This window comes from Onychostoma macrolepis, chromosome 03 (assembly GCF_012432095.1).
Source record: "Onychostoma macrolepis isolate SWU-2019 chromosome 03, ASM1243209v1, whole genome shotgun sequence".
Lineage (NCBI taxonomy): Eukaryota > Metazoa > Chordata > Actinopteri > Cypriniformes > Cyprinidae > Onychostoma > Onychostoma macrolepis.
Genome location: NC_081157.1, coordinates 36,054,797 through 36,080,353, shown reverse-complemented (window position 1 = coordinate 36,080,353; position 25,557 = coordinate 36,054,797). Strand labels below are relative to the sequence as shown.

Genomic DNA, 25,557 nt, shown 5'->3' with positions numbered 1-25,557 from the left:
CTTAGACCGAATGCTTCACTTCTCAAAGGAGAAAGAAAACGAAACAAGCAAATGTGTGTGTGCCGTGCTAGATGTGACAGGTGCCTGATTTAATTAAATAAAAGATAATACACAGACACACAAAATCAACACGTTATTTTACATGAGAATATGGATATAATATAGTAGGGAACACATACTACTTCTCGGTAATGAAGACACAAAATTATGAAAATTCAGTTCATTTGTTTTTAATGAGAACTTTTTAGTGCTAGTTAATGAGGTCTAAGATACACGTTATCATATTTCCTGTTGTTTGCAGCAAATAACTGTTAATTTTACAAAAAGCACAAAGATCAATAACATAAAATTACTCATATCTGAGATACCCAGAAATATATTATGCATGTCCTCTCTTACACACAAACATAGCAAAATATAAACATAGTAAGATATTGTATCAAATAAACAATACAATAAAATACAAACTCCTGAAAACAACAGGATATATTACTTTTTTGCAGCGGTATCTTGGCTGTAAATACTTTTTGTTCCCCTGTCTGTCACAACCATCGAGGACCTGAATGCTAAAGTGGACAGATTTTCCCCCCGATAGTTTCTGTACTGGTTATAATATTTTTGTGTAAAAAAAAAAAAAAATACATAATTGACAGAACAAAGAGAACCGGGAATGGGTGAGTAGATTAAATAAAAACAATGATAATAAATACCAAGATTTAATAAAATAAAGTGTTCCTCTATTGCAAATTATGGTATATTTAAAGTATTTCTTAAAACATATCTCATAACCTGTGGGCTAGACAGACAGACAGACCATTTAATTCCATATCATCCTGGGTCAGAAAACCATGAACAGGTGTACTTGATAGATGAAGGATAACAGTTACAGAGGCACATTCAAGACAGTCACAATTAGTAATTGAAAAAAAACACAAGCTGTGTGGACATGTCAGTCACAGATTTAAAAACAGCACTGTGCCATGCATAGAGAGTGTGGAAGCAGTAACAGATGACTGGAGAAAGACTGTGTAGCTGGAGAAATACGTCAACAGGTGACCGACTTGAACAAGATAAAAAAAAAGATTAGATGTATACAGAATATATACAGAAACTATGACTGAAAATTAGATGAGTGACAAAAAAAAAATAAAAAAAATAAATTCAGCTTACCGAAGTGATTCGGAAACTTATTCATTTACTGCAAGGAAAAAGAGGAAAGAAGAATAATGTAAATACTCTAACATTCATGTATACATGGCTGATTGTCTAAGCTTTAGTAAAAGTTTCATATATATCCTGCTCATTTTAAGCCTTTTCCCAAATCTACAAAAAAGGGTGTTACCTAAATCAGATGTCTACCTTGTAACTCTAACAGTGTCCTCTCTTTGGATGTTTTTGACTGAAAAACAAAAAACAAACAAACAAAAACAAAATGAAAACCATCACTTAGTGTGTACTGAAGTCCTCATAAGAGACAACTTAACTGGTTTCATTAACAAAGGTTCAAAATATTACATAAATAAAATATAACATACTGATATAAAACTTATTCTTATAGTTAAAATAATGCCATAAAAGATTGCCATGTGAGCAAATTAAGGATTTAAATTTTAAAGAAAGAAATAAAACTAATAAATAACAATCCATAATTCACAATAACGCTTCCCCCAGTGAAAATGTCTATTCCGTGTTATCCTCTTACATGAAAATTAGTTTATAGCTGTTTTAATTTTTAAACCGTGCTTGATCTGTGCATATTCTTACTCAGACAAAGGTATTTTTCATGGAGAAAGCAATATTATTTATAGATGACTCATATTTTAGCCAGAAGAATTGGTTTGAAGTTAAACCACGCCCCCTTACCCAAATACAATATAGTTCAAATAGTTTTAATTTTATACAAACTCACAAACCAAATTAATGCTTAGACAATTTTACCTTCCAGCGCATGTGAAACACCGTGAAGAGTAAAACAATATTCAGCAGAAATGACACAACCAGGAGTCCAGAACATGTTTTAATGGTAGCTTGGGGGGAAAAAAAATAAAATATCAGTTTTCATAGAGATTTGTAGGAAGAGAGAAGACTTGAAAGCAAAAATAATTGGTCAGAAAGACCCACAGATCTGACACTTACCCCACTGATTGTCATCTTTAACTGTAATAAAAGGAAAAACCATACAACAACATGAGATATAGCAGCCAGTGTCAACTTAAAATATAATATAGTGGCATATATGGCATTGATAATAAAAAAAATGGCTTGTGATGTTAAAGATTATGATGAAAGAAATCATATTAGTTTTTTATTTAGCAAAACAATTAGTAGTTATGCACAAAATGATTAGTAATTAGTAAATGGCTATTTTAGTCAAATTAGTCATTTGTGACAATGCACAAGCTGTGGTGTCTTCATTAGGTGCAACCTGGTATATCTAATCGACTAATCATCAGCAAGTCAGTACGTGCAGTCTGCATACATGGACTTCAGAATGACAAATAAATGTTGAGGTTAATTATTCAATGATTGTTTGGATTAATATTTTACAAACAGATGAGAATTGTACAAATAGCAACAACAAAAAAAGGGAAAGGGCGGCATTTCTGTAAGGGTGCACAATATGTCAGATGGCCACTGAAAGTGACTACTGAGTGTATGCTGAAGGTATTATGCTGCTCGTTACAGATGAAGCTGCTCTCGCAAGAGACAAACTTACTGATGGTTTCTGTATGTGCCGATGGATCTGCGGTCAAATCTACAAAATATTGCATACTCATATTAAAAAAAAAAGCAGTACAAGTAGGCCATATAAATCTGATGTCCCCATATAATCAAAAATTAAAGATATTTCCAGTTCATTTCTTCTGGCTTCTTTAACTCTTATCAAATTTGTACTTTTTTTTTTTTAAACAAAACTAGGATTAAATGCTCAGTATGCACTTAATTCAAGAAGATTAATGGGATCCTTACTTTTAGGAGCAGTGATGTTTGGGCTGACCAATGTTGTTAAAGATGTTGTGCCTATGTGATTAGAAAACGTGGTTTGATGTCAAAAAACTCTGATTAATATGGCAGATAAAGTATCTGTGCTGTAATCTGTATTGATGTGAAACACAATATTGAATTTGCTTACTTTGATGATCTTTGGTGATTAAACTGACTGTTGTTAAAAATTCTGTACCTGATTAATTAGAAAACAGAATATATTACACTTAGCTTCAAAAGATCAATACAGCTATAATACCAGGCATGTGCTCAGAAAGTGGATATACAGAATGGGCAAAAATTTGAATATGACAGTTTTCTTTTCCCTATCATTGTCTTCAGTTTCACACCTGCTTCAACAAGTAAAAACCCCAGTATGTTCACTGGGGAAAAAAAGCTTTCATGGGCAGCCTATCATGCACTTTCACAACAAAATAAGCTTTTTTCCTTTATTAACAATGTTGTTAATTAATTATTAACAATAAAAAAAAAAACTCTTTGATCTCTTTCTCTGGATCATTGTTTCTACACTGGTGATTTTTTCAACTAACTTTTTTATTTATACCAAACAAGGCCATAATCTAGAACATTAGGGAGACTATTGTTTTGAGGAAAATATTAAGACCAGACCACTATGGTAATGATAATGGAACTAAATAAATAAGATTTTTTGTTGAGTAATCAATCTGAACTGCAAATAATATTTTTATTTTAAAATATGCACCCATTCAATTTTAGTTGTACTCCTAATATGTTGAAAACGCAAGTCAGAAAAATTATATTGTCATCACAATAATTATGAATTACACGAATCACGTAAAATGACAGCCAATTTTCAATTCAAAATGGCGGAATTTGACCAAAAAAACAAAAACAAATGTCGAATAGTTCGCATCACTGGATATTACAGGCGAGCCTACTGTTGCTATAGTAACGAAGGCGACTTTCATCGCACGCGCTCTTATTTCAGTGTTGTTTACTTTCAGTTTTCATTCTTACATTCAACATTACATTATAATACATTTAGCAGACGCTTTTATCCAAAGTGAATTACAAATGAGGCCAATGGAAGCAATCAAAATCAACAAAAGAGCAGTTCGCTCAACGCAGTACACGTAGCAAGGTTTTTTAAATTATTATTATATAATAAATAAAAAGAAGACAAATAGATAGAATACAAAAAGATTAGAAAATCTAGTGTTATTTATTTATTTCATTAACACCCAGACAGCAAGCAGTGTCGGCCCAGATCTGGCCCACGTCTGGTCCGCATGGATTTCACACGGGCCAGATGTGGGCTGGATCTAGGCCAAAACTATGTTGCTGTCTGGGCAGCCAGTCAAAAGGGCTAAGCTTTCAGCTGAACTGTACAGTACAGCCTACATGCATTTTATGCTGGTGCCCCGTCCATGCAGTGAACGCACGTTATTGAATGATAGTTTGTTTGTTTGTTTGTTTTTTATTTTCTTTTAGGACATTAAAAATGCTCAGGTAATTTCAGTGGTAGGCTATGATACATATTTGTGTATTAAACTCCTCATAACTCGCAAACTATTTCTGCCCGTTTTCGCTTGTGGTCAGCCTCTGCTTTTCTACAACAGACTGAAGCCTCCGCGTGAATTCAGTGCGCGGTGCATTCAGCTAATAAAAGAAAAATGCTGCAATTTTCTGTTATTTTAAGATTGTTTGGGCAGTCTCAAGCTATAGCTTAAACTTCTCAAAATACAGTCCGCTTCAGATTAGTTTTAATCTATGCACAAAAAAAAAAAAAAAATTAACGTAATCTTTATCTAATTCTGATTGGGTGGGCAAGACAGTCATTTGCCCACCCCTGCCCATGCCTGGAGTCGGCCCTGGTCTTTAGTCTAACTACACAATGAATTAGGACAATTTGAACTTGAACAGAAATTAAAAGACTGAAATAACATAACCACGCACGTTACAAGTAGGCCTATCTCTTTTGTTTTGTGCGCATGCGCCAAAAATACTAGGCTGGGGATTCAGTAATTAAACAACACTGCGTCGTCAGTGTTGGTATTGTATCAGACACTTGCACTTAACATTATATGAAAATCGAGCTCAAATGGAGTTGATGTTTTTGACCAGAGAATGATGGAGATGGAGTGTTTTGTCTGTCCTTAGAACAGCTGTAACTGTTATCTGAGGCAGCAAGTGCATTACATTAGCTATGCTTTCGTCAACTTTTACAGGTTATATAACGCTGACTGTAGCTATATGGGCGCTTAATCTTTCTTGTTGTTTAATACACTTGGCCAAAATCTCAACTGAAGCACTTATGCGCAGGATATTTAAAACGTTAAATAACCTAATTCTTCTCCGCTCTTCAAACACACAAAAACATAAGCCTTTACAGACATAGTGTTTGAGTAAAGAAAACGCTGTACGATTCAAACATCGATTATTTATTTACCCTTTCATCGCGAAAAAGCTGAGATCTGTCTCCTCCAGGCTGTGCGCGGCGAGTCAATCTGAACGGAGGCGGGGTGAAGTTACGAGGTTTCGCTGAGAGCTTGATGATCTAATGGCATTATGAAGCTTTACTGACAAGCTATTTTTAATGTTTATCATTCGTTAACTATTTTTTAAAACCCTCTGATTTAAAATGATAATAACGAATTATCATAGACTCAAGTTTGGAAAATTTCTCACATACTCCATACGGAAACGCCGCCCCTGGAGGGAAATGAATGCATTCTGATATCGAAATGTTATCGCGTGCGTGGAAATTTGGCTGCTGAAAATACAATATTGTATTTTAACTAAACGATTTAAAATTCAATTTAACGCTACTGAACAAAATTCAAAGATCTTGTAATATTTATGTATATAATCCATATTATAACCACCAGTAATATTCAATATATCAGCCACCTCTAGAAATAATGTTGTTGTTTTTTTTGTTTGTTTTTTGCATTTGAAGAGCGAGATGTTCAGTTACTGGTTGTGTTTGTAATATGTAATATTTTTGCACTCATCTGGAGTTATTTATTTTGCAGGATCAGTACAGATTTGTTACTGGAGATACAGTGTGGAAACACAGACCAGTAGCCTACTGAAGAGGTGATGTTAAAAGTTTTTAATGAATTGTTGCCCAGTCAGCTCACCCTGATCACACATGACAAGCTAAAAGTGCTATATTAAGTCACTATCCCTATGGATTTTAAATGCTTTGAATCTTTTCCATTTGCAAGTAATATATTCCCACCTGTGCATTTACAGATCCCCCTCTAATCATCATATATTTTACAGGTAACAAACCAAAGGAAGAGGACAGCAGCTTTGCTGTGTCAGTTGTGGTAAATACAGGAGGATGTGTGAGAGAAGCTTGCAAGGCAAGATGAGGGAAACAAATTAAAGGTACCTTTCTTCATTTTCATAGATTTGGGGATATTTATCTATATTTGGGTAATTGATAAAGTTATGTTTTATTCCCTGTAAAGTAGGAATAAAAAATGTTTGTAAAATTATCTATTTTTAAAGCCCAGTGTCAGTGAAGATCTGACGTTTGTGTGGAAATCTGAAGGAACATCTAACTGTTGAGGGTTTTCCATTTTGTGTTTGTGTTGATTGTAACTACATTGAAATGACATTGAAGTATGTTTTTGTTCACATTAATTGCTTATTCCCGAAGTAAATTTTTACCATATTTCAAAGTATATATATAAAATATACTAAAGTCCCACTTAAGTGGTTCAAAAATATCACTCAAAAGTTCAACTAATTGCATTTAATGTCATTTTAAACTGTAATATATTTGAAATCAATTACAAATAACATGCAATTAGGTGATCGAAAACATTACATTACATTTAATTCACGCTTAAGTGTATTGTTAACTGACATTAAAGTATATTTTAGTTAACATTAATTGCTTGTCAGTACATTAGTAGAACACTATAAAGATATTTTAAAGCAATTATGAAATACATACAAAGATGTACTAAAAAGCCCTCACTCAAAAGTTCAACTAATTGCATTTAATATCACTTTAAAATTTGATACATTTGAAGTTAATTACAAATACAGTGTATTTAAGCGTCAAAAATAACATTTAATTTGCACTTATTTGTGTTCTTTTAAAGTATATTATTTCTGCAATAAGTACACTTTATAAAAGTATACTTAAGTGCGCTTCTTTTTCACAAGGGTGTACTTTCAAATAGTTAGATCTGACATGAAACTTTGGTGTAAATCATTTTAGAAATAGTTAAATTTGAATGTACATGAACTAATGATGTTTTTAATGTAAATACTTCTGAATGGCAGTTAAAATATCTGTGTTTGAGATGAAATAAGAAACTGAGGTTGGTTATTCTGTTAGCTTACTGAATTCAGGAGTTGGGCTGATCGTTGTTAAAGGTGCACCTATGTGATACAAAACATGATATATTACATATGGTTTCAACAGATTAATGCAACAACAATTTATGTACTACAACACTCAAGAGATTAATGTGTAATACTGTGTGTGAAACATCCAGACCAATTTCATGACCCAACATTTTAAAATCACAGTTTTTTTTTATGTGTGTGTGTGTGAAAAATAATCAGCTATTGCTTAAACAAGTTAACGTTTTCCTTTTCATCAGCTTACTGACTCTTTTTTACAAAGAGTAGACAAAAAAGGTATATCAAGGATATACTGTAAGTGAGATAATGTCAAATAACTTACTCTTTGATGGACACTTCAGATCTTAGTGGAAAAAAGAGAGAAAGTGAGCAAAATGTGCATTTTCAAACATGTATTCTTCATAACATTCTACATACCACTTCATGTAACTTAGCTTGTTTGTTTATTAAATATTCTGGCTAATTCAGTGTCTTCAGCTACAAATAAGTGTTGCCTTGCCAGAGATTTATGGTGGCCATTGTTCATATTATGAATAAATTAAGGAAGGGCAAGACTAAAGAAAGGATAAATGATGAAAGGTTAAATGTCTATACCTGATACTGATCCTTTGCAAGAGTTTCTATACATTTCTCCAAAAGTGGCTGTGTCAATGCTGCGTACTGTGTAAGCATCCGTGCAGTTGAGATTTGCACAAAAGTCTTCAAATTTTGCATCTAGCTATAGAGAGAAATAGGGAAACCATGCAGTCAGAACTGAATCATTTTGATATTTGAAACAGAATGAAGCAATATGGTAGAGTAAGCAGCATACTCACATTATGCAGCATTATGTGAAAAGTTTTTACAACTTTTATTTTTCCCTCCTTGGCCTTATTATTTGTCCAGTATGAACAGAGAGTATTTATTACTGATAGAAGCTCATGTTCCTGGAAAAACAGTCAGGAAAATAATGTAACCAATAACCATAACATAACTATTATTAATTATTAATCTCAATTATTTAAACTAAAATTCATACCAGTATAGACTGACAGAGAAATAAACTTTTGTGGCTAAAGTAATATATATTGTGTCTTTTTCTGTACAATACATTTGCGAGAACAATAAACATTTCAACAAGCTAATAGTGCTTATAATAACACAATATACAACTACTACTAATAACAATATTAAAAGTAAATAAAGTTAGTAAGTAAATAAAAGTCACCTTATGTTCTTTGCTCATAACCTTTGTTTCAGGTGAGAACACCTTAATCTGAAACACATGCTCTTCCAACAACATATCATCCTGTGGATTTAAGAGAAGAAACAGGATGTACATATTTAGGGGATCATGTACAGTCAATATATATATATATATATATATATATATATATAAAATCGGTTATAAAATAAATGGTAGCACTTTATTTTAAAGTCCTATTCAGGATGTACATAATAGTAATTACAATAACTAGGTACTAAATCTAACCCATGTAGATACCTTTTATTATTCAGCACTTTCTTATGCGAGTACACTGTAAGTACAGGTAAGTGCACGTACTGTAAAATAAAGTGTAAATAAACTAAAAAAAAAACCTGACAGGGTGATCAGAATGTCATCTTTTATCATCTTAAATTGGTTCATTTTTACAATAATGATTGTAGATTATCCTGATTATTACAAGGCTACTTAACAAATACATAAAATACTGATTTGAGGGTAACACTTTACGAGAAGGTCCCATTAGTTAACATTGGTTAATGCATGCATTGGTAAACTAACATTAATGTTAAGTAACACATTGGTAACAGTATTTATTCATCTTTGTTAAAGCTATTAATAATAATACAACTGTTCTTTGTTAATTCATGTTAGCTCAGGTCCATTAAATAATAACAACAAATATAACTTTTGATTTTAATAATGTATTAGTAAATGTTGACATGAACATTAACCATGAGAGACATAAATCAAGCACATTATAGGAAACTGGTTATCAGGGGCAACAATTTACACTTTAGTGGTCATTGCACAAAAACATTTGACCTGAACATTACGATTGACTAATTAGAATTAATTGTCTAAGCTTTTTTTTGCCCTTCCCCTTCCATAAGGAAAGTGCATAAAGTGTCCAACATTCTACACTTTTTTTTTTTTGAACGAAATGCACTTTTTATTTTTAGAATTTACAATGTGAACTCACTGCTCACAATATTTATACTAAAAAAGGCACAAGCATGCAAATTTGTTACATTTATCATGAGTGTTACAAGAGACGTCAATTAATGAACATTTTTGTATCACAAACCACTGAAGAATTTGTATTTTTTACACAATATTTGGGTCAGTAGGTTTCATCATTTTGGTGTAACATAACAGATAGACAACAACAGATGGACCCCCTCACCCAGCTGGTTAAACAAACCCTGCTAGATCATTAACATGGCAAAAATCATTTTATTACCTGTACTTAGAGAAAACTAAAGGGAATCTTTCTGAAAATAATTAATAACCACATTCCTAGCTAAGCATTTTTGCAGACACAAAAACATTGGCAGGTTAATATACAGGCGCTGGTCATATAATTAGAATATCATCAAAAAGTTTATTTATTTCACTAATTCCATTCAAAAAGTGAAACTTGTATATTATATTCATTCATTACACACAGACTGATATATTTCAAATGTTTATTTCTTTTAATTTTGATGATTATAACTGACAACTAAGGAAAATCCCAAATTCAATATCTCAGAAAATTAGAATATTACTTAAGACCAATACAAAGAAAGGATTTTTAGAAATCTTGGCCAACTGAAAAGTATGAAAATGAAAAGTATGAGCATGTACAGCACTCAATACTTAGTTGGGGCTGCTTTTGCCTGAATTACTGCAGCAATGCGGCGTGGCATGGAGTCGATCAGTCTGTGGCACTGCTCAGGTGTTATGAGAGCCCAGGTTGCTCTGATAGTGGCCTTCAGCTCTTCTGCATTGTTGGGTCTGGCATATCGCATCTTCCTCTTCACAATACCCCATAGATTTTCTATGGGGTTAAGGTCAGGCGAGTTTGCTGGCCAATTAAGAACAGGGATACCATGGTCCTTAAACCAGATACTGGTTGCTTTGGCACTGTGTGCAGGTGCCAAGTCCTGCTGGAAAATGAAATCAGTATCTCCATAAAGCTTGTCAACAGAAGGAAGCATGAAGTGCTCTAAAATTTCCTGGTAGATGGCTGCGTTGACTGTGGACATCAGAAAACACAGCGGACCAACATCAGCAGATGACATGGCAGCCCAAACCATCACTGACTGTGGAAACTTCACACTGGACTTCAAGCAACATGGATTCTGTGCCTCTCCATTCTTCCTCCAGACTCTGGTACCTTGATTTCCAAATGAAATGTAAAATTTACTTTCATCTGAAAAGAGGACTTTGGACCACTGAGCAACAGTCCAGTTCTTTTTCTCCACAGCCCAGTTAAGATGCTTCTGACGTTGTCTCTGGTTCAGAAGTGGCTTGGTAGCCCTTTTCCTGAAGACGTCTGAGTGTGGTGACTCTTGATGCACTGACTCCAGCTTCAGTTCTCTCCTTGTGAAGCTCTCCCAAGTGTTTGAATCAGCTTTGCTTGACAGTATTCTCAAGCTTGCGGTCATCCCTGTTGCTTGTGCACCTTTTCCTACCCAAATTCTTCCTTCCAGTCAACTTTGCATTTAATATGCTTTGATACAGCACTCTGTAAACAGCCACAGCTTTCAGTAATGACCTCCTGTGACTTACCCTCTTTGTGGAGGGCGTCAATGTTCGTCTTCTGGATCATTGCCAAGTCAGCAGTCTTCCCCATTAATGTGGTTTCAAAGAACAAGAGATACCCAGAATCTAAACTGTAGGGATGGTCATTAATTGAAACTCAAATGTAAATATTCTAATTTTCTGAGATACTGAATTTGGGATTTTCCTTAGTTGTCAGTTATAATCATCAAAATTAAAAGAAATAAACATTTGAAATATATCAGTCTGTGTGTAATGAATGAATATAATATACAAGTTTCACTTTTTGAATGGAATGAGTGAAATAAATCAACTTTTTGATGATATTCTAATTATATGACCAGCACCTGTACTACTAAATATACACTTAAGTATCACATTAAAATACATTATACTCCAAAATATAAACCCAGGTGGCATCTGCAAAAACAAAAAAGATGCTAAAGATTTTCTCAAAATTAACTTCACATTTCCACTCTTTCAATTAATTTAACAATTTTTACACTTTTATAGATGTATGAAGCCAGCTCTCCTCAAATTCACACAAATGTCCTGGCAGAATAACCACTAGTTTATTGAATTAACAATGTTCAACAAAGTCAGGGAAATAAATGCCAATTGTTCTGATGTTTTAATATATAATAAAGACATTTACACATTATGTTAACCAAGCCACTTTTAGATTGTACTGAATTCTGTGTAGAATTACTAACAGAACAGTAAAATACATTTTCCCACTGTCAAAAAAAATAAAAGACTTAATTGTAAGAATGATAACATGTTATGTGTCCACGTGTTATGGACACATAACATGACTTAACATTATGGCTTTTTAGAAAACACAATTTGCACATTACTGCAGGATGCTTTCCCAAATTAAAAATTTAGAAATGTGTAGGATGAAAGGCAACAAGCCTCAGATTTAGCTGGGAGCAATACAGGCAGAAAATCGCAAAAACAATGAAGAATAGACTCACCAGATGTATCTTAATGTCTTGCTGCATACACTTGGAATGGACATGGTAAACATGGGTGATGAATGAAACTGCCTATGAAAGAAATGCCAAAAATCAAGTCCCACCTCTGGACAACTGTCATCTGAAATAATTAATCTTATGTTATGTATCTTATGGAAACACTGTGTGTAGATTAGTTCTCGTAAAAAAGTTAACATGGGCTATCTTTAACAAGGTGCATTAAAAAATAAACTGCAGTCACACAACACCTCACTGAGAGGCTTCCAAGGACCTCCACTAATATATTAGCAAAGACTGATTATAACTCACAGTGATCAATATCCAGACTTTCCCACTCATTACGGTGTTTTGTTAACCATCAGAGTTTAGCTCCATAAGCCACGACACTTTTCCTTGCTGGATGTATAACATAGGGAACACACAAGAGACCGAAAGAGAAAGTATTTAAGAAAAGATAACACCAGTGATGGATATTATTATATCATCAGAGCAATATTTCCCAATTGCTGTCAGAAACAAGATAATAATTGTTACATTAGTCTGCATTGTCCCTTGATAAAATCAACGATTAGCTCATTCTGTAATGGACTCAAAAAAAAAAAAGTCAGTTTATTACTTTCTCCAGGCAAATGGACTGTGTCTATTATGTCATCCTGGCTAATGCATCCACCTAAAAAAATGTGTAGCACACACAAAAAACAGTGGCCTTCAGTAGATTTTCACTTCAAAGGGATGAAAAAATGAAAATTCTGTCATTAATTACTCACCTTCATATTGTTCCAAACCCGTAAGACCTTTGTTCATCTTCAGAACACAAATTAAGATATTTTTGCTAAAAATCCAAGAGTTTTCTGACGCTCCATAGACTGCAACGCAACTACCACATTAAAGCCCCAGAGAGGTATTGTAATGTAAGGTTTTATCCTTCATTTATAAATTTTAGCTTTAGGGAACCAAATCGTAGAAATTCGGTTTTGATCTGATTAATTGATATTAATCAAAATTGTATAATTTATACCTTATTAACGACTCGACCAGCGAGTATTAATACAGTATATTTTAGCAATTCGGCTTATTCTTGATAATAATACAGAATTGATTGGGAAATTTTGCTTGAGCAACAGGTAACACGATCTATGGCAAATAATTTAAGATTTGAAAATCATTGCACCAGACTATTCATTAAAAATGAATCGAGAGTTTATTTACTATTATAGGATACAATATAAAACAAAACACATACACACACATACACAAGTTATGGCAAGATAAAAGCAATTTGAAGAAAGGGATTTGAAGGGACGTCACAAACAAAAGACTCGACTTCTCGTTATCTTTTAAAGATTCATTCAATTCAACTCAGCGAATTAGAGACCTGTTTGTTTTACTTGCTTTGAGTTGAAGTTGAAGGTTGTTCTTCTTGAGGGGGGTTTACTGGAGGGAAGTCCTGGACTTTCGTCTGATGTGTGGTTGTCACGTGACGTCACTCGGGATTCCTCCTTTTGGATTTGATGGCTTCCTGGCAGCGCGCGAATGGCAAGTTTGAAGTTCTTACGCGGCGGCTTTGCAAGTTTTCTTTGGTCAGACGTGGACAGGGTGTTGGAGTCTTTTGAGATGATCAGCCAGATGTTTCACAGCGCGATCAGGGGGGCAACGCCCAAACTTTCAGCCAAGTTTCCTTGCAGTTTCACCAGTTGTTCCCAGTTGTTCAACCCCAGTGGTTCTCTTTTTATAATTTGCAAAGTTGGGTGTCTGTTTTTATCGGACAGAATTAAGTCCATCCTATTCACTGTCTGACCCAATCACATTGTCTCTGTAGGGCGGAGCCCCGCCCAGCACGACTTCTTTTTCGTGCATACATTATCTGCTAATAAATATGTCACATGGAGGAAATATCCTAGCAGATTTCTATGAAGTGTTATAATCATACCTTATGATGCTAAAAGTCAACATTCATCCTTTTCACCATATTGCAATTAAAATAGTGTTTAAATCAATATCAAACATGAGGTACTTGTCATATCGAATACCTATAATTTTACCTACTAAACGGGTTAAGTCATAGATTAAAATCTCCTAAATTCTAATAACCACAGCAAGATAAACAAAACATAAAATACCACATTCATATATATATTGTCTCTTGAGTATATTGCTTTAATAGCAGCAGTCTTTTCTTAATTGTCCTTTTTGGCAAAGTCCATAAACGTTCGGGTGTTTTTTTTTTTGGTAGCAGTATCGCGGACGCTCTGGTTCTGGAGCTTCTCCAAAGAAGTAATTTGTTGTTAATTCTGGGCAGATGTAGCGCGGTCATTTCATCCTCACCTTATCATGTTTTACGAGTCTCTCGAGGTGATAAGGAGAGTATGGCCAGACGCTAGTCATAGAATTGAGGCGTTGTGTTGGTCATTTGTAACTTTTACGACACAGCGTGGAGGGAAGGCTCAGGAATGTTCTTGAGTTAAGATTATGCGTGTGCGTTCTTTTCGACCAGGTTCTACAGTATTAAGGACATCGATATAATAGTCCATGTGACATCAGTGGTTCAACCGTAATTTTATGAAGCTACGAGAATACTATTTATGCGCAAAGAAAACAAAAATAATGACTTTATTCAACTATTTCTTCTCTTCCGTGTCAGTCGATGCACGTTCACAAGAAACCACAACACATGCGTGTGGTGCTGCTGACGAGGAGCCGGCGGTTTTGGGTGAACTATCCCTTTAAGCACACAGGGCATGTATAACAATAGCAATGAATGTAAATGTTAATGGTATTAATAATACTAACGTTACTTAACACAAAAGAGGCTGGTGGAAAAAACTGTTTATGCATAAGTCTTCTGAAGATACCAGCCAAGAATGAAAATAAGTACTTTTAATAAATGCTATCGAAATACTTTTAAAGAGAATTGAAATCTGTATGGACAACCGTATGCATGTGTTTAGTTGTGTGAAACAAAATCCTATAAGCAGGATCAGTTACACCAATACTTCTAGAGTTAAAAAAAACTGGCTCATAACAGTACTTACACTAGAGCACAGATTAGTGTCTAACTGATCTGACAAAGAAAGTGTTTCAGTGTTTAATCTTACACTGTGTTTAATCTTATCATTATACATTACTGACACTCTATCCTCCGATTTGATACTGTTAAGTGCTTTGACACAATCTGTATTGTTAAAAGCGCTATATAAATAAAGGTGACTTGACTTGACAAAGAGTTGTGCATGTGTTGTGTATGCATTGTCTCTTAAATTGACCACACTTAATTTACCAGCTTCACCCAAAAATTTTAATTCTGTCATTAGTACCACGACGCATGCACCTTGTAAACAAGGTGCAGCACATGCGGGTTCTACATCAGAACGCACATGCCTCGTGGTATTCTCATGAACACAGAAGAGAAGAAAGTGTTGAATAAAGTTGTTATCTTTGTTTTCTTTGCACACAAAAGTATTCTCGCAGCTTCATAAATTAAGGTTGAACCACTGATGTCACATGGACTACTTTAACGATGTCATTAACTTACTGGGCCTTGAATGTCTATGGAGGGTCAGAAAGCTCTCAGATTTCATCAAAAATATCTTAATTTGTGTTCTGAAGATGAACGAAGGTCTTACGGGTTTGGAACGACATGAGGGTGAGTAATTAATTTAGTACCATAAAATCCCCCCCAAAAATTTATAAAAAAAAACATTATTGGTCATTTCACTGAGGAAAAAAAACAGTTTTGACTGCCATGCAAGGAGCACCATGAGTTAGAAAAAGGTGGCAACAAGAATAAACACATTAACAAGTGTACATTATTGTCAGGGATACAACGTTTGAAAATCATTTGAAAATCAGTGAGGTCTGATGTGGGGTGTCAAGAACTGTACTGTAATTATACCTACAATAAATGCAAGCCATTCTATAAACTACATATATGTTACATGTGTTGTCTTGTGTGGGTTTTTTATGTGGTAGTGTTTCCTGTGTCTTTTGTAGGCCGTCTGTAGTTTGTTAATTGGTTCCCCTTGATTAGTCTCCCCAGGTGTGTCTTCTTAATCTTGTTTAGCTTGTTAGCCCCCTGTGTGTATAACCAATGTGATTCTTTTGTTCTTTGGGAGTAGTTAAATGTAATGGTTCCCTGCATATATATATATATATATATATATATATTTATTAGTGCTGTCAAACGATTAATCACATGCAAAATAAAAGTTTGTTTACATTATATACATGTATGTGTATTGTGTATATTTATTATGCATAAATACACACACATACAGTATATATATATATATATATTTTTGTAAATATTTACGTTTATACCTTTATACATTTCAAATTCTTATATTTGATATAATATATAAATATATATTTAATATATAAACATTTTTCTTAAATATATGCATGCATGCTTATATTTATATATAGGCTACATAATAAATATACACAGTATACACATATATTAAGTAAACAAAACTTATTTTAGATGGATTAATCACGATTAATGTTTGACAGCACTAATATATATAAAATGATGCCACACCCTGCATGTAGACCCAGGTCCCTGCCTGCTTGCTTTACCTTCCACACATTATACACTTAAACACAGACAGATATGTAGCTGTTTGTGAAAGATGTTTTAATTAAGATAAAAGACACAATTATGACAATCTGCAGACAATGTACAAACTATTTGTTAATGTTGTTAGCCTATTACATTAGTATAGCCTATAGGCCTAATAGACTACATGACATTATTTTAAATGTTTAATTAATACAATTAATTAATACAACAAAAGATGTGCTCCTCACTGAAGAGAGACCCTGCTTGTTGATCATACATAATTACACACGCCTAGCCTTCATTATTGACCTATTTAACATCATCATTGACCTATGTAACAGTAGCCTGTTCGATAGTGTTATCAGTCAGTTAAACTAGTCTATCGCTGCACCCGCTGCTTCACTCAGAGCTCTCTCAGGCCCCGTTCACGCGACTCGAATCAACCTCATTAATTTTCTGTTCACAATCTGCTAGACAGAAAGAAACTCGCAGACACTCACGTGGAAATTTACTCGGGTGGTTTGTCATTCAGAAAACTGAATACGAAAAACTGACATAGATTTTGTTAAGTTTTATGCCATTTACGCATGCAATAGACCTATTTGAAAAACACATTTAGTAAAGAAAAAAAAAAGCGCTGAACCGTCACGTGTGATACTTTCCTTAAACGGAGAAAAAATGTCTACTGTCTACACAAGACAAGATCAAATCCTCGCGTCGCACAAAACCCAGCGGTTGGGCTGCCAAACACGTCTGCATGTCTCTCGCACACGGGTACGTCACTAAATATGTGAATAATTTACAACTGCATGTGCCAAAGACGCCAAAGCCTCGGATGCCACTTTTATTACCGACACCGCCAACAATTTCGCAACAGTATAACAACAGACTTCTCAAAATGGCTACTTAATAAATGCATATGCTGTATGAATATTTAAGAACTAAATAAATTCTTATGCTATTTTATAATAATAAAGTCCCACTGGAGGTTTTGGTTTGAAAACCATGCATCTCACAGCACACTCTCAAACACACGCCTTACCTTTCAGCCGCCTTGTCTTGGTCTGCAACATACTTTCGTTTTGCAGCTTTAAGCGACGAGCCCCCTTGTGTTGCAAGGAGTTTAAAATCCCCCTAAGTAACCAGACAGGAAGCAGGACACAGTGACCAAGTAGAATTTCACAGTGTGTTTATACCTTATACACAGTGAACGATGCTCTCTAAGCGTGGGCTCGCCGTGCGGTGCAGCACTGTTTAGAGACCAACCGCAAGTTTATGTGCAGTCACTCATGGACGAGTGAAGAAAGTCCCCACCTTCTTTCATCTCTACACCGTTTGTTGTAGGACACTCTATAACAGTGGTTCTCAAGTGGTTTGGCCTTGGGACCCACGTTTTCCCATGGTCATCAAGCCGCGACCCACTTACCATCTATCTATATATATATATATATATATATATATATATATATATATATATATATATGTGTGTGTGTGTGTGTGTGTGTGTGTGTGTGTGTGTGTTAAATAACAAAATATTAATAAATTAATAAATGTGTTAAAAACAAAACAAAGCCAATTTATTTCACAAAAATTAAGTTAAGACTGTTAAGAATATGATTAATACTGAATAAACAGCCTATAAGTTAAGGCTATTAAATAGCAGACCCAAACTAGTTTTTGTTAATACAATTAAGTTGATTCGAGTCACCACAGTCATTTAAACATACACAAAATGACATAAAGTGAAAATAACATTGTATTTTTGGCTTATGGAAACAACAGTTGCCATGGTGAATATACAATACTAACATGAACTGTTAATGAAACGTGGAACATGCTCCTGAATAGAACGAATATGGTGGTCAACCAGACAACGTCAGATGCATCTTAACTGGGCTGTGGAGAAAAAGAACTGGACTGTTGCTCAGTGGTCCAAAGTCCTCTTTTCAGATGAAAGTAAATTTTACATTTCATTTGGAAATCAAGGTCCCAGAGTCTGAAGGAAGAGTGGAGAGGCACAGAATCCATGTTGCTTGAAGTCCAGTGTGAAGTTTCCACAGTCAGTGATGGTTTGGGCTGCCATGTCATCTGCTGGTGTTGGTCCGCTGTGTTTTCTGATGTCCACAGTCAACGCAGCCATCTACCAGGAAATTTTAGAGCACTTCATGCTTCCTTCTGTTGACAAGCTTTATGGAGATACTGATTTCATTTTCCAGCAGGACTTGGCACCTGCACACAGTGCCAAAGCAACCAGTATCTGGTTTAAGGACCATGGTATCCCTGTTCTTAATTGGCCAGCAAACTCGCCTGACCTTAACCCCATAGAAAATCTATGGGGTATTGTGAAGAGGAAGATGCGATATGCCAGACCCAACAATGCAGAAGAGCTGAAGGCCACTATCAGAGCAACCTGGGCTCTCATAACACCTGAGCAGTGCCACAGACTGATCGACTCCATGCCACGCCGCATTGCTGCAGTAATTCAGGCAAAAGGAGCCCCAACTAAGTATTGAGTGCTGTACATGCTCATACTTTTCATTTTCATACTTTTCAGTTGGCCAAGATTTCTAAAAATCCTTTCTTTGTATTGGTCTTAAGTAATATTCTAATATTTTGAGATACTGATTTTTGACTTTCATGAGCTGTAAGCTCTAATCATCAAAATTAAAAGAAATAAACATTTGAAATATATCAGTCTGTGTGTAATGAATGAATATAATATACAAGTTTTACTTTTTGAATGGAATTAGTGAAATAAATCAACTTTTTGATGATATTCTAATTATATGACCAGCACCTGTATATATATATGCATATATAAGTGCAATAATATTATTATCACTATTATTAATTAATTTTTTTATAGTTATATTCTATGGCCCGTGTGAGGACCAAACCAAATCTCCAGGTTCTCATATGAGAACCAGGATGAAAAACTTATGTGCACCCCTGCTTATTATTATTCTTCCGTTTCTTCCGCTCTTGAGTCTATGGCAGCCCATAGAGCCGCTTGCGGGAAAGTTGTAAAATTTGGCACACTGATAGAGGATAGTGTCAATAGTAACCGCAGCAAATTTGGAGTCTCTAACTCAAACTCTCTAGCACCACCACTTGTCCAAAGTTTCACTCATGTTTATGTTAATAACTTTTGAACCGTAAGCCTCAAAATTCTTTTTTCCTCTGAATCCTTGGCTTAAGCCGAGTCGAATGAAGTCCAAAATTCAAAAATCGTAAGGTTTAGTTTTTTCGCTATTTTCAATTGTTCGTAAAACCTACTTTTTCGAACTCGTCCTAGACGGTTAGTCCGATTTTCACCAAAATTGGCTCAGATCATCTACAGACCATGGTGTCAAAAAGTTATTCTATAATAAAAAGTTATTATATAAGAATTCAAGTTGATTTGCTTAACTGTTCTCGAATAATGAGCGAACTAATTCAACGAAAACCATGCAAAAATGAATCTGAATCAATATCTCCGCAACGGTTTGGCGTATTGAGACGAAACTTGCCCTGCATCCCAATGTGCATACTATCCACCCTATCTGCCCTAAATAGTATTGAACATTACTAATGTCACATAGAATTTAGGATGGATAGTATGCACATTGGGACGCAGGCTTGGTGAGTGTTATAACAAGCATGTCCTGAGGCTACCTGTTTCGGCGCTGTGCCCCCTAGTGGTCAGGAGATATGAAAATTTTTTGCTTATAACTTCTCAAAGGTTTTGCCAAAAATCACAAAACTGGTCTCATTAGATTCGGTGCATCATGCCGAGTCCGACCATATCCGATTTTCCCATGTCAGCCTTTTTGGGCGTCGGCCATGTTGAATTTTGTAGTAAAATGCTATATTTTACGAACGCATTGACATATCGTCACAAAAATTGGTATGGGTCATCAGTACAATACCCTGAAGGAGCCTGAGAAGTTTCGAGTCAGCGCCACCTAGTGGTAAAATCAAATATTCAGATGCTTATAACTTTAGGTGTGGTCGACTTATTTTCACGGGAGTCACATTTTTCAGACTCCTGAATCCTTGCCGAGTCCAGCGATACCAAACTTGCCAGGTTTGGCCTTATGGTTTCTGCAGCGTTGCACTTTAGCGCTTAAAAAACATCTGGCAATATCATAGAAACCGTTTCTCCGATTGACTCGAAACCACCGTAGAAAATACGGAATCATAGCTTGTTAACTACAAATGAATGCCCAATTTTCAAAATTTTGATAGCAAGTGGTACAAAAATGCAAACAAAGTCGACAGTCAGTCATTTTTTCTCATCTCGTATATAAAAATGTCAATAACTCCAGAACAAAATTAGATATTTTCACCAAATTTGACACATATGTTTGGGCACACTCTAAGGACACATGAAAAATTTGGTGGGATTGTGCCTCTTGGTGGCGCTATAATTGAACAAAACATGAAATTTCCATTGACTTCAATACAATTATATGATGTAAAATGCTATATTTTACCAATGCATTGGTGTACCATTACGAAACTTTGTATGTACCATCGAGACCATGATCTGAAGGTACTCAAAAAGGTTTGAGACAGTGCCACCTTGTGGTCAAAAGTTATAATGAAATTTCAAATAAATGCTAATAGCTTTCTGTGCATTTTACCTATTGTAATGAGACTGGTATTAATAGATTCCCTGGGTCATGTTGAGAACAGTGATAGCAACGGTGCGATAGTCAGCCAAACTTCCTGTCTACAATTTTGATTTATGTTGAAAACCTATTTTTTCAAACTCCTCCTCAACCGTTGTCATATCATCATATCATCATATCATCTTCTGACCATGCTGACAAAAAGTTATGGATTTTGTGTTGATAGATGAAACAGTTTTTACATACCACAACAACGAATTTGAGTTATGATGCCAAAATTACACTTGAGGCTGTATCTATGCAATGCTTTGGCATATTGACACCAAACTTTGTGTGTGCCATAGTCTGTGTGAGACAGAACACAACACATCGATTTGATAATGGTGCCACCTGTTGGTCAAAAGTGAAAAGTTATTCAGTCGGATTATGCGCATGCAACCGTATGCAAATACTGACGAGCTCGAGAGGCAGTATAAAATGCGGTGCCCGCGACAATTACGTCAGAATCGGATACTGAACGCCACTTAGCTGGTCGAGCAGCGAGCACGGCGAACACCGTGATGTCTCGTTCCCGCTCTCAGGGAACCGAGGTTATGATAGTAACCGGAGACGTTCCCTCTCGAGCTTTCACGAGACATCACAGAGAATTTCTCCGTTATGGGAACGATATTCAATCCCGCCGTGAGAGAGGCTACGAGCAGCCTGTACAAGTTACACACTCAGCGAAGAGAGAATACACACACACACACATAATTCCAACCAATAGCGACGCTTGTTAGGCGGGCTCGCAGCTGATAGGTGGAGGTAAGCCAATGAGCGTCTACACCCCAGGTATACGAAATTTGCATATCTGGTCGATAATATTGCAGGCTGCGCTGCGAACAGGGCAGAACAGACGCAATAATAGTATTGTAAGGGGCTGCACAGAGATAGCCGTGTTAAGCAGCATAAAACATAACATGATCATGGTAGCACTAGTGAATAGACACGAATAACTGGAGCTGCACTGAGTACAGGGCAGACAACAACAACGATAGCAAGACGGCTGCGCAGAGTAATTACTGTGCGAGGCAGCAACACACATGTCCCACAATAGCGGTAGCAAACATAAATCAGTCACTCACCGACAACACTTGGGAGGCTAAGGACTGAACGTCCAGCTTGTAAAACCTGGCGAAGGTATTTTGAGAAGACCAGCCGGCTGCAAAGCATATATCCTGAATAGACATACCTCTCGACCATGCCCAGGAGAAGGCGATAGCCCTTGTTGAGTGGGCCCTAATGTGCAGAGGGCATTCCAAATCTCGGCTCGTATAAGCAGCCGTGATAGCGTCCACAATCCAGTGGGAAAGCCTCTGTTTTGACACGGCCCGGCCCTTCGCGCAACCACCGTGGCACACGAAAAGCTGGTCAGATTGCCGAAAGCTGGCCGAACGGTCGATGTAAATCCTCAAAGCCCTGACGGGGCACACCGAAGTCTGAGCGTCCGCATCACACGAGGTCGATGACTCAGAAGACAGGGCAGACAATGAAACAATCTGCGCTCTGAAGGGGGTAGATAGTGATTTAGGCACGTAGCCCGGTCTCGGCTGGAGAGTGACGCTGGAGTCACCGGGTCCGAAGCGAATACAGTCGCTGCTCACAGAAAACGTGTGTAAATCCCCTATGCGCTTAGCCGAAGCGAGGGCAAGAAGAAGTGCAGTTTTGAGAGATAGCTCCTTCAAATCAACGGATGCCAAAGGTTCGAACGGTGGCTGTGAAAGAGCTCTTAACACCACCTCTAAGTCCCAAGGCGGGACTGAAGGCGGACGCGGGGGATGCAATCTCCTCGCTCCCTTGAGAAAACTCATCACCAGCGTGTGCCTCCCGATCGATTGCCCGCCCAGCGGGGAACGAAACGAGGCAATCGCTGCCACATAGACTTTCAGTGTTGATGATAGAGATCCACTATCCAGTCTGTACTGTAGAAACCTCAGAATATCCGACACAGAGCAAGTAGCCGGGTCGATATGAGCATGACTGCACCATTTCACAAACACTCCCCATTTCAGAGCATACAAACGCCTCGTAGAGGGTGCCCGCGCCTCCGTGAGCGTGTCGAGCACACGAGAATGCAGGGCGCTCAGCTCCTCTGATATCCCCGAAGCAGCCACACATAAAGGCTCCACAACTCCGGGTTCGGGTGCCACACCGAGCTTTTCACCTGAGATAGCAGATCCTTTCTGATGGGGATCGGCCAGGGCGGCGCCACCAGCAGCTCTGTCAGGTCCGGGAACCAAGGCTGGTTCGGCCAGTTTGGGGCGACGAGTATCATCGAAGCCCCCTCCTCCCTGATCTTGCATAGCACCAGTGGCAATATCTTGATCGGAGGAAACGCATACAGCCTGGCCGCCGGCCAGTGCGATGTCAGAGCGTCCCCCTTCAGCGGGGAGTGAGACAGGGAGAAGAACAGCGGGCAGTGCGCATTCTCGCTCGTGGCGAACAGATCCACCTCCGCTCTCCCGTAGCGAGTCCAAATCATCTGAACCGACTCGGGGTGCAACCTCCACTCTCCTTGGGGAATCCCCTTCCTCGAAAGCATGTCCGCCCCGCGGTTTAGGAGACCGGGGATGTGCGCTGCTCTGATGGATAGAAAGTGTCGGTCCGCCCATAGCAGGAGACTCGCTGCCTGCTTGTACAAAGCCCTGGAGCGAACGCCTCCTTGGTGATTTATGTACGAGACCACGGACATGTTGTCGGTGCGAATCAGTACATGCCGCTGTTCCAGCTGCGGCCGAAAATCCTTTAGAGCTAAGAACACAGCTTCCAGCTCCAAGCAGTTTATGTGCCACCGGCTCAGAGGTTCCGACCACAGACCCGAAGCCGGCATACCCTCGCACACTGCTCCACAACGCGCAACGTCACCAATCCCAGGGGAACTCCCCGGCTGAAGAGATCTGGGTTGCGCCACGGCCTCAGAGCTTCGATGCAGCTGCGGGAGACCGCGATGCTCAGACGGGCCAAAGTCCACGCCGTCCAAGGGACTCGAGATTTCAGCCATAACTGCAGCGGGCGCATGTGTAGTAATCCCAGATGACATACCGCTGAAGCAGATGCCATGAGTCCCAGCAGCCTCTGAAAATCTTTCAAGAGAACAGAGCTGCCTAGTCTGAAATGGCGCAGGTAAGACAAAATGGCCGCCGAGCGCTCCTGAGAGAGGCGGGCTCGCATCTCCACCGAGTCGAAGCACACTCCCAGATATGTTATAGACTGACTCGGGGCAAGAATGCTCTTCTGCATGTTGACACATAGCCCTAGGGACTCCAAGTGACGAAGCAGCACCTCTATATGGCTGGTTAGCGTGTCCCGGGACTGAGCTAGAATCAGCCAATCGTCCAGATAGTTGAGAACGCGCATCCCGCTCGCTCTGAGGGGGGAAAGTGCTGCATCCATGCACTTTCGAAAAAGTGCGTGGGGCCAAAGCCAGCCCAAACGGGAGAACAGCGTATTGGTACGTTGTGCCCTCGAAAGCAAACCTCAGAAAACGTCTGTGATGCGGTGCTATCTGAATGTGAAAGTACGCGTCCTTTAAATCCACGGACGCAAACCAGTCCCCGGGGCAAATTTGCGCCAGGATCTGTTTCAGCGTTATCATCCTGAACGGACGCTTGCAAAGTGCCCTGTTGATGGGCCTGAGATCTAGAATCGGGCGGAGCCCCCCGTCTCTTTTGGGTACCACGAAATAGCGGCTGTAAAACCCGCACTCCAGCTCGCTCGGAGGGACTTTCTCTATCGCTCCTTTTTCGAGCAGATTGCATACCTCTTGTCTCAGAACCAGGGCGTTTCGAGGCAATGTTAGAGACCGCACCACGCCGTTGAAACGGGGTGGTCTGCATCTGAATTGAAGGGTATACCCACGCTTTATCACACCGAGTAGCCAGCGCGAGATCCCCGAAATAATTTCCCACGCGTTCAGGAACTGGGATAACGGCTTTAGCAGCTTGGTCGATGGATGCGCCAGCGAGTGATGCGCGACTATAACCTGTGTGGGTGGCGGCTCTGCACTGCTCTGTGCCGCATTGACTGAGTGAGGAGGAAAGAGCTCTTTTTGTGAGAATGTATGCATTTTTATTGAATGAACATCCAACACAAAAACATTTGAACACATGAACTTTTGGCGCTTGGGAGCTGGGCCGCTCGCGCACTCTCCTCCTCTCTTCAGACCATCAGGACGACGGCTTAGCAACCGGCGGCGGGCGAGAGTCACGTCGCGGGCTCCTCCGCTGGCCCTGGCGCTTCCTCCCGGGACCCCACGCCTTCCTC

The 25,557-nt window shown here is 37.9% G+C and overlaps 1 protein-coding gene across 4 annotated transcripts; it reads right to left on the bottom strand.

The window, feature by feature from the left end:
* Nucleotides 1-214: 214 nt before the first annotated feature.
* On the bottom strand, nt 215-18,006 carry LOC131536726 (uncharacterized). 4 transcript variants are annotated; one of them, XM_058769785.1, is made up of 17 exons: nt 17,957-17,987; nt 17,685-17,776; nt 12,394-12,480; nt 12,085-12,156; nt 8,564-8,644; nt 8,172-8,282; nt 7,951-8,074; nt 7,679-7,699; nt 7,333-7,371; nt 3,134-3,181; nt 2,971-3,021; nt 2,717-2,755; nt 2,137-2,157; nt 1,939-2,027; nt 1,343-1,399; nt 1,171-1,198; nt 215-1,060 (listed from the first exon to the last, which is right to left on the bottom strand). In XM_058769785.1, the coding sequence occupies exons 3-15, from the start codon at nt 12,421-12,423 to the stop codon at nt 1,343-1,345; spliced, it is 783 nt and encodes a 260-aa protein (XP_058625768.1). In that variant the 5' UTR covers nt 12,424-12,480; nt 17,685-17,776; nt 17,957-17,987; the 3' UTR covers nt 215-1,060; nt 1,171-1,198. The 4 variants fall into 4 exon arrangements, with proteins under 4 accessions (XP_058625768.1, XP_058625767.1, XP_058625769.1 ...); XM_058769784.1 differs by having other exon boundaries at nt 17,685-18,003; XM_058769786.1 differs by having other exon boundaries at nt 1,360-1,399; nt 17,685-18,003.
* Between the last annotated feature and the right edge of the window lie 7,551 nt (nt 18,007-25,557).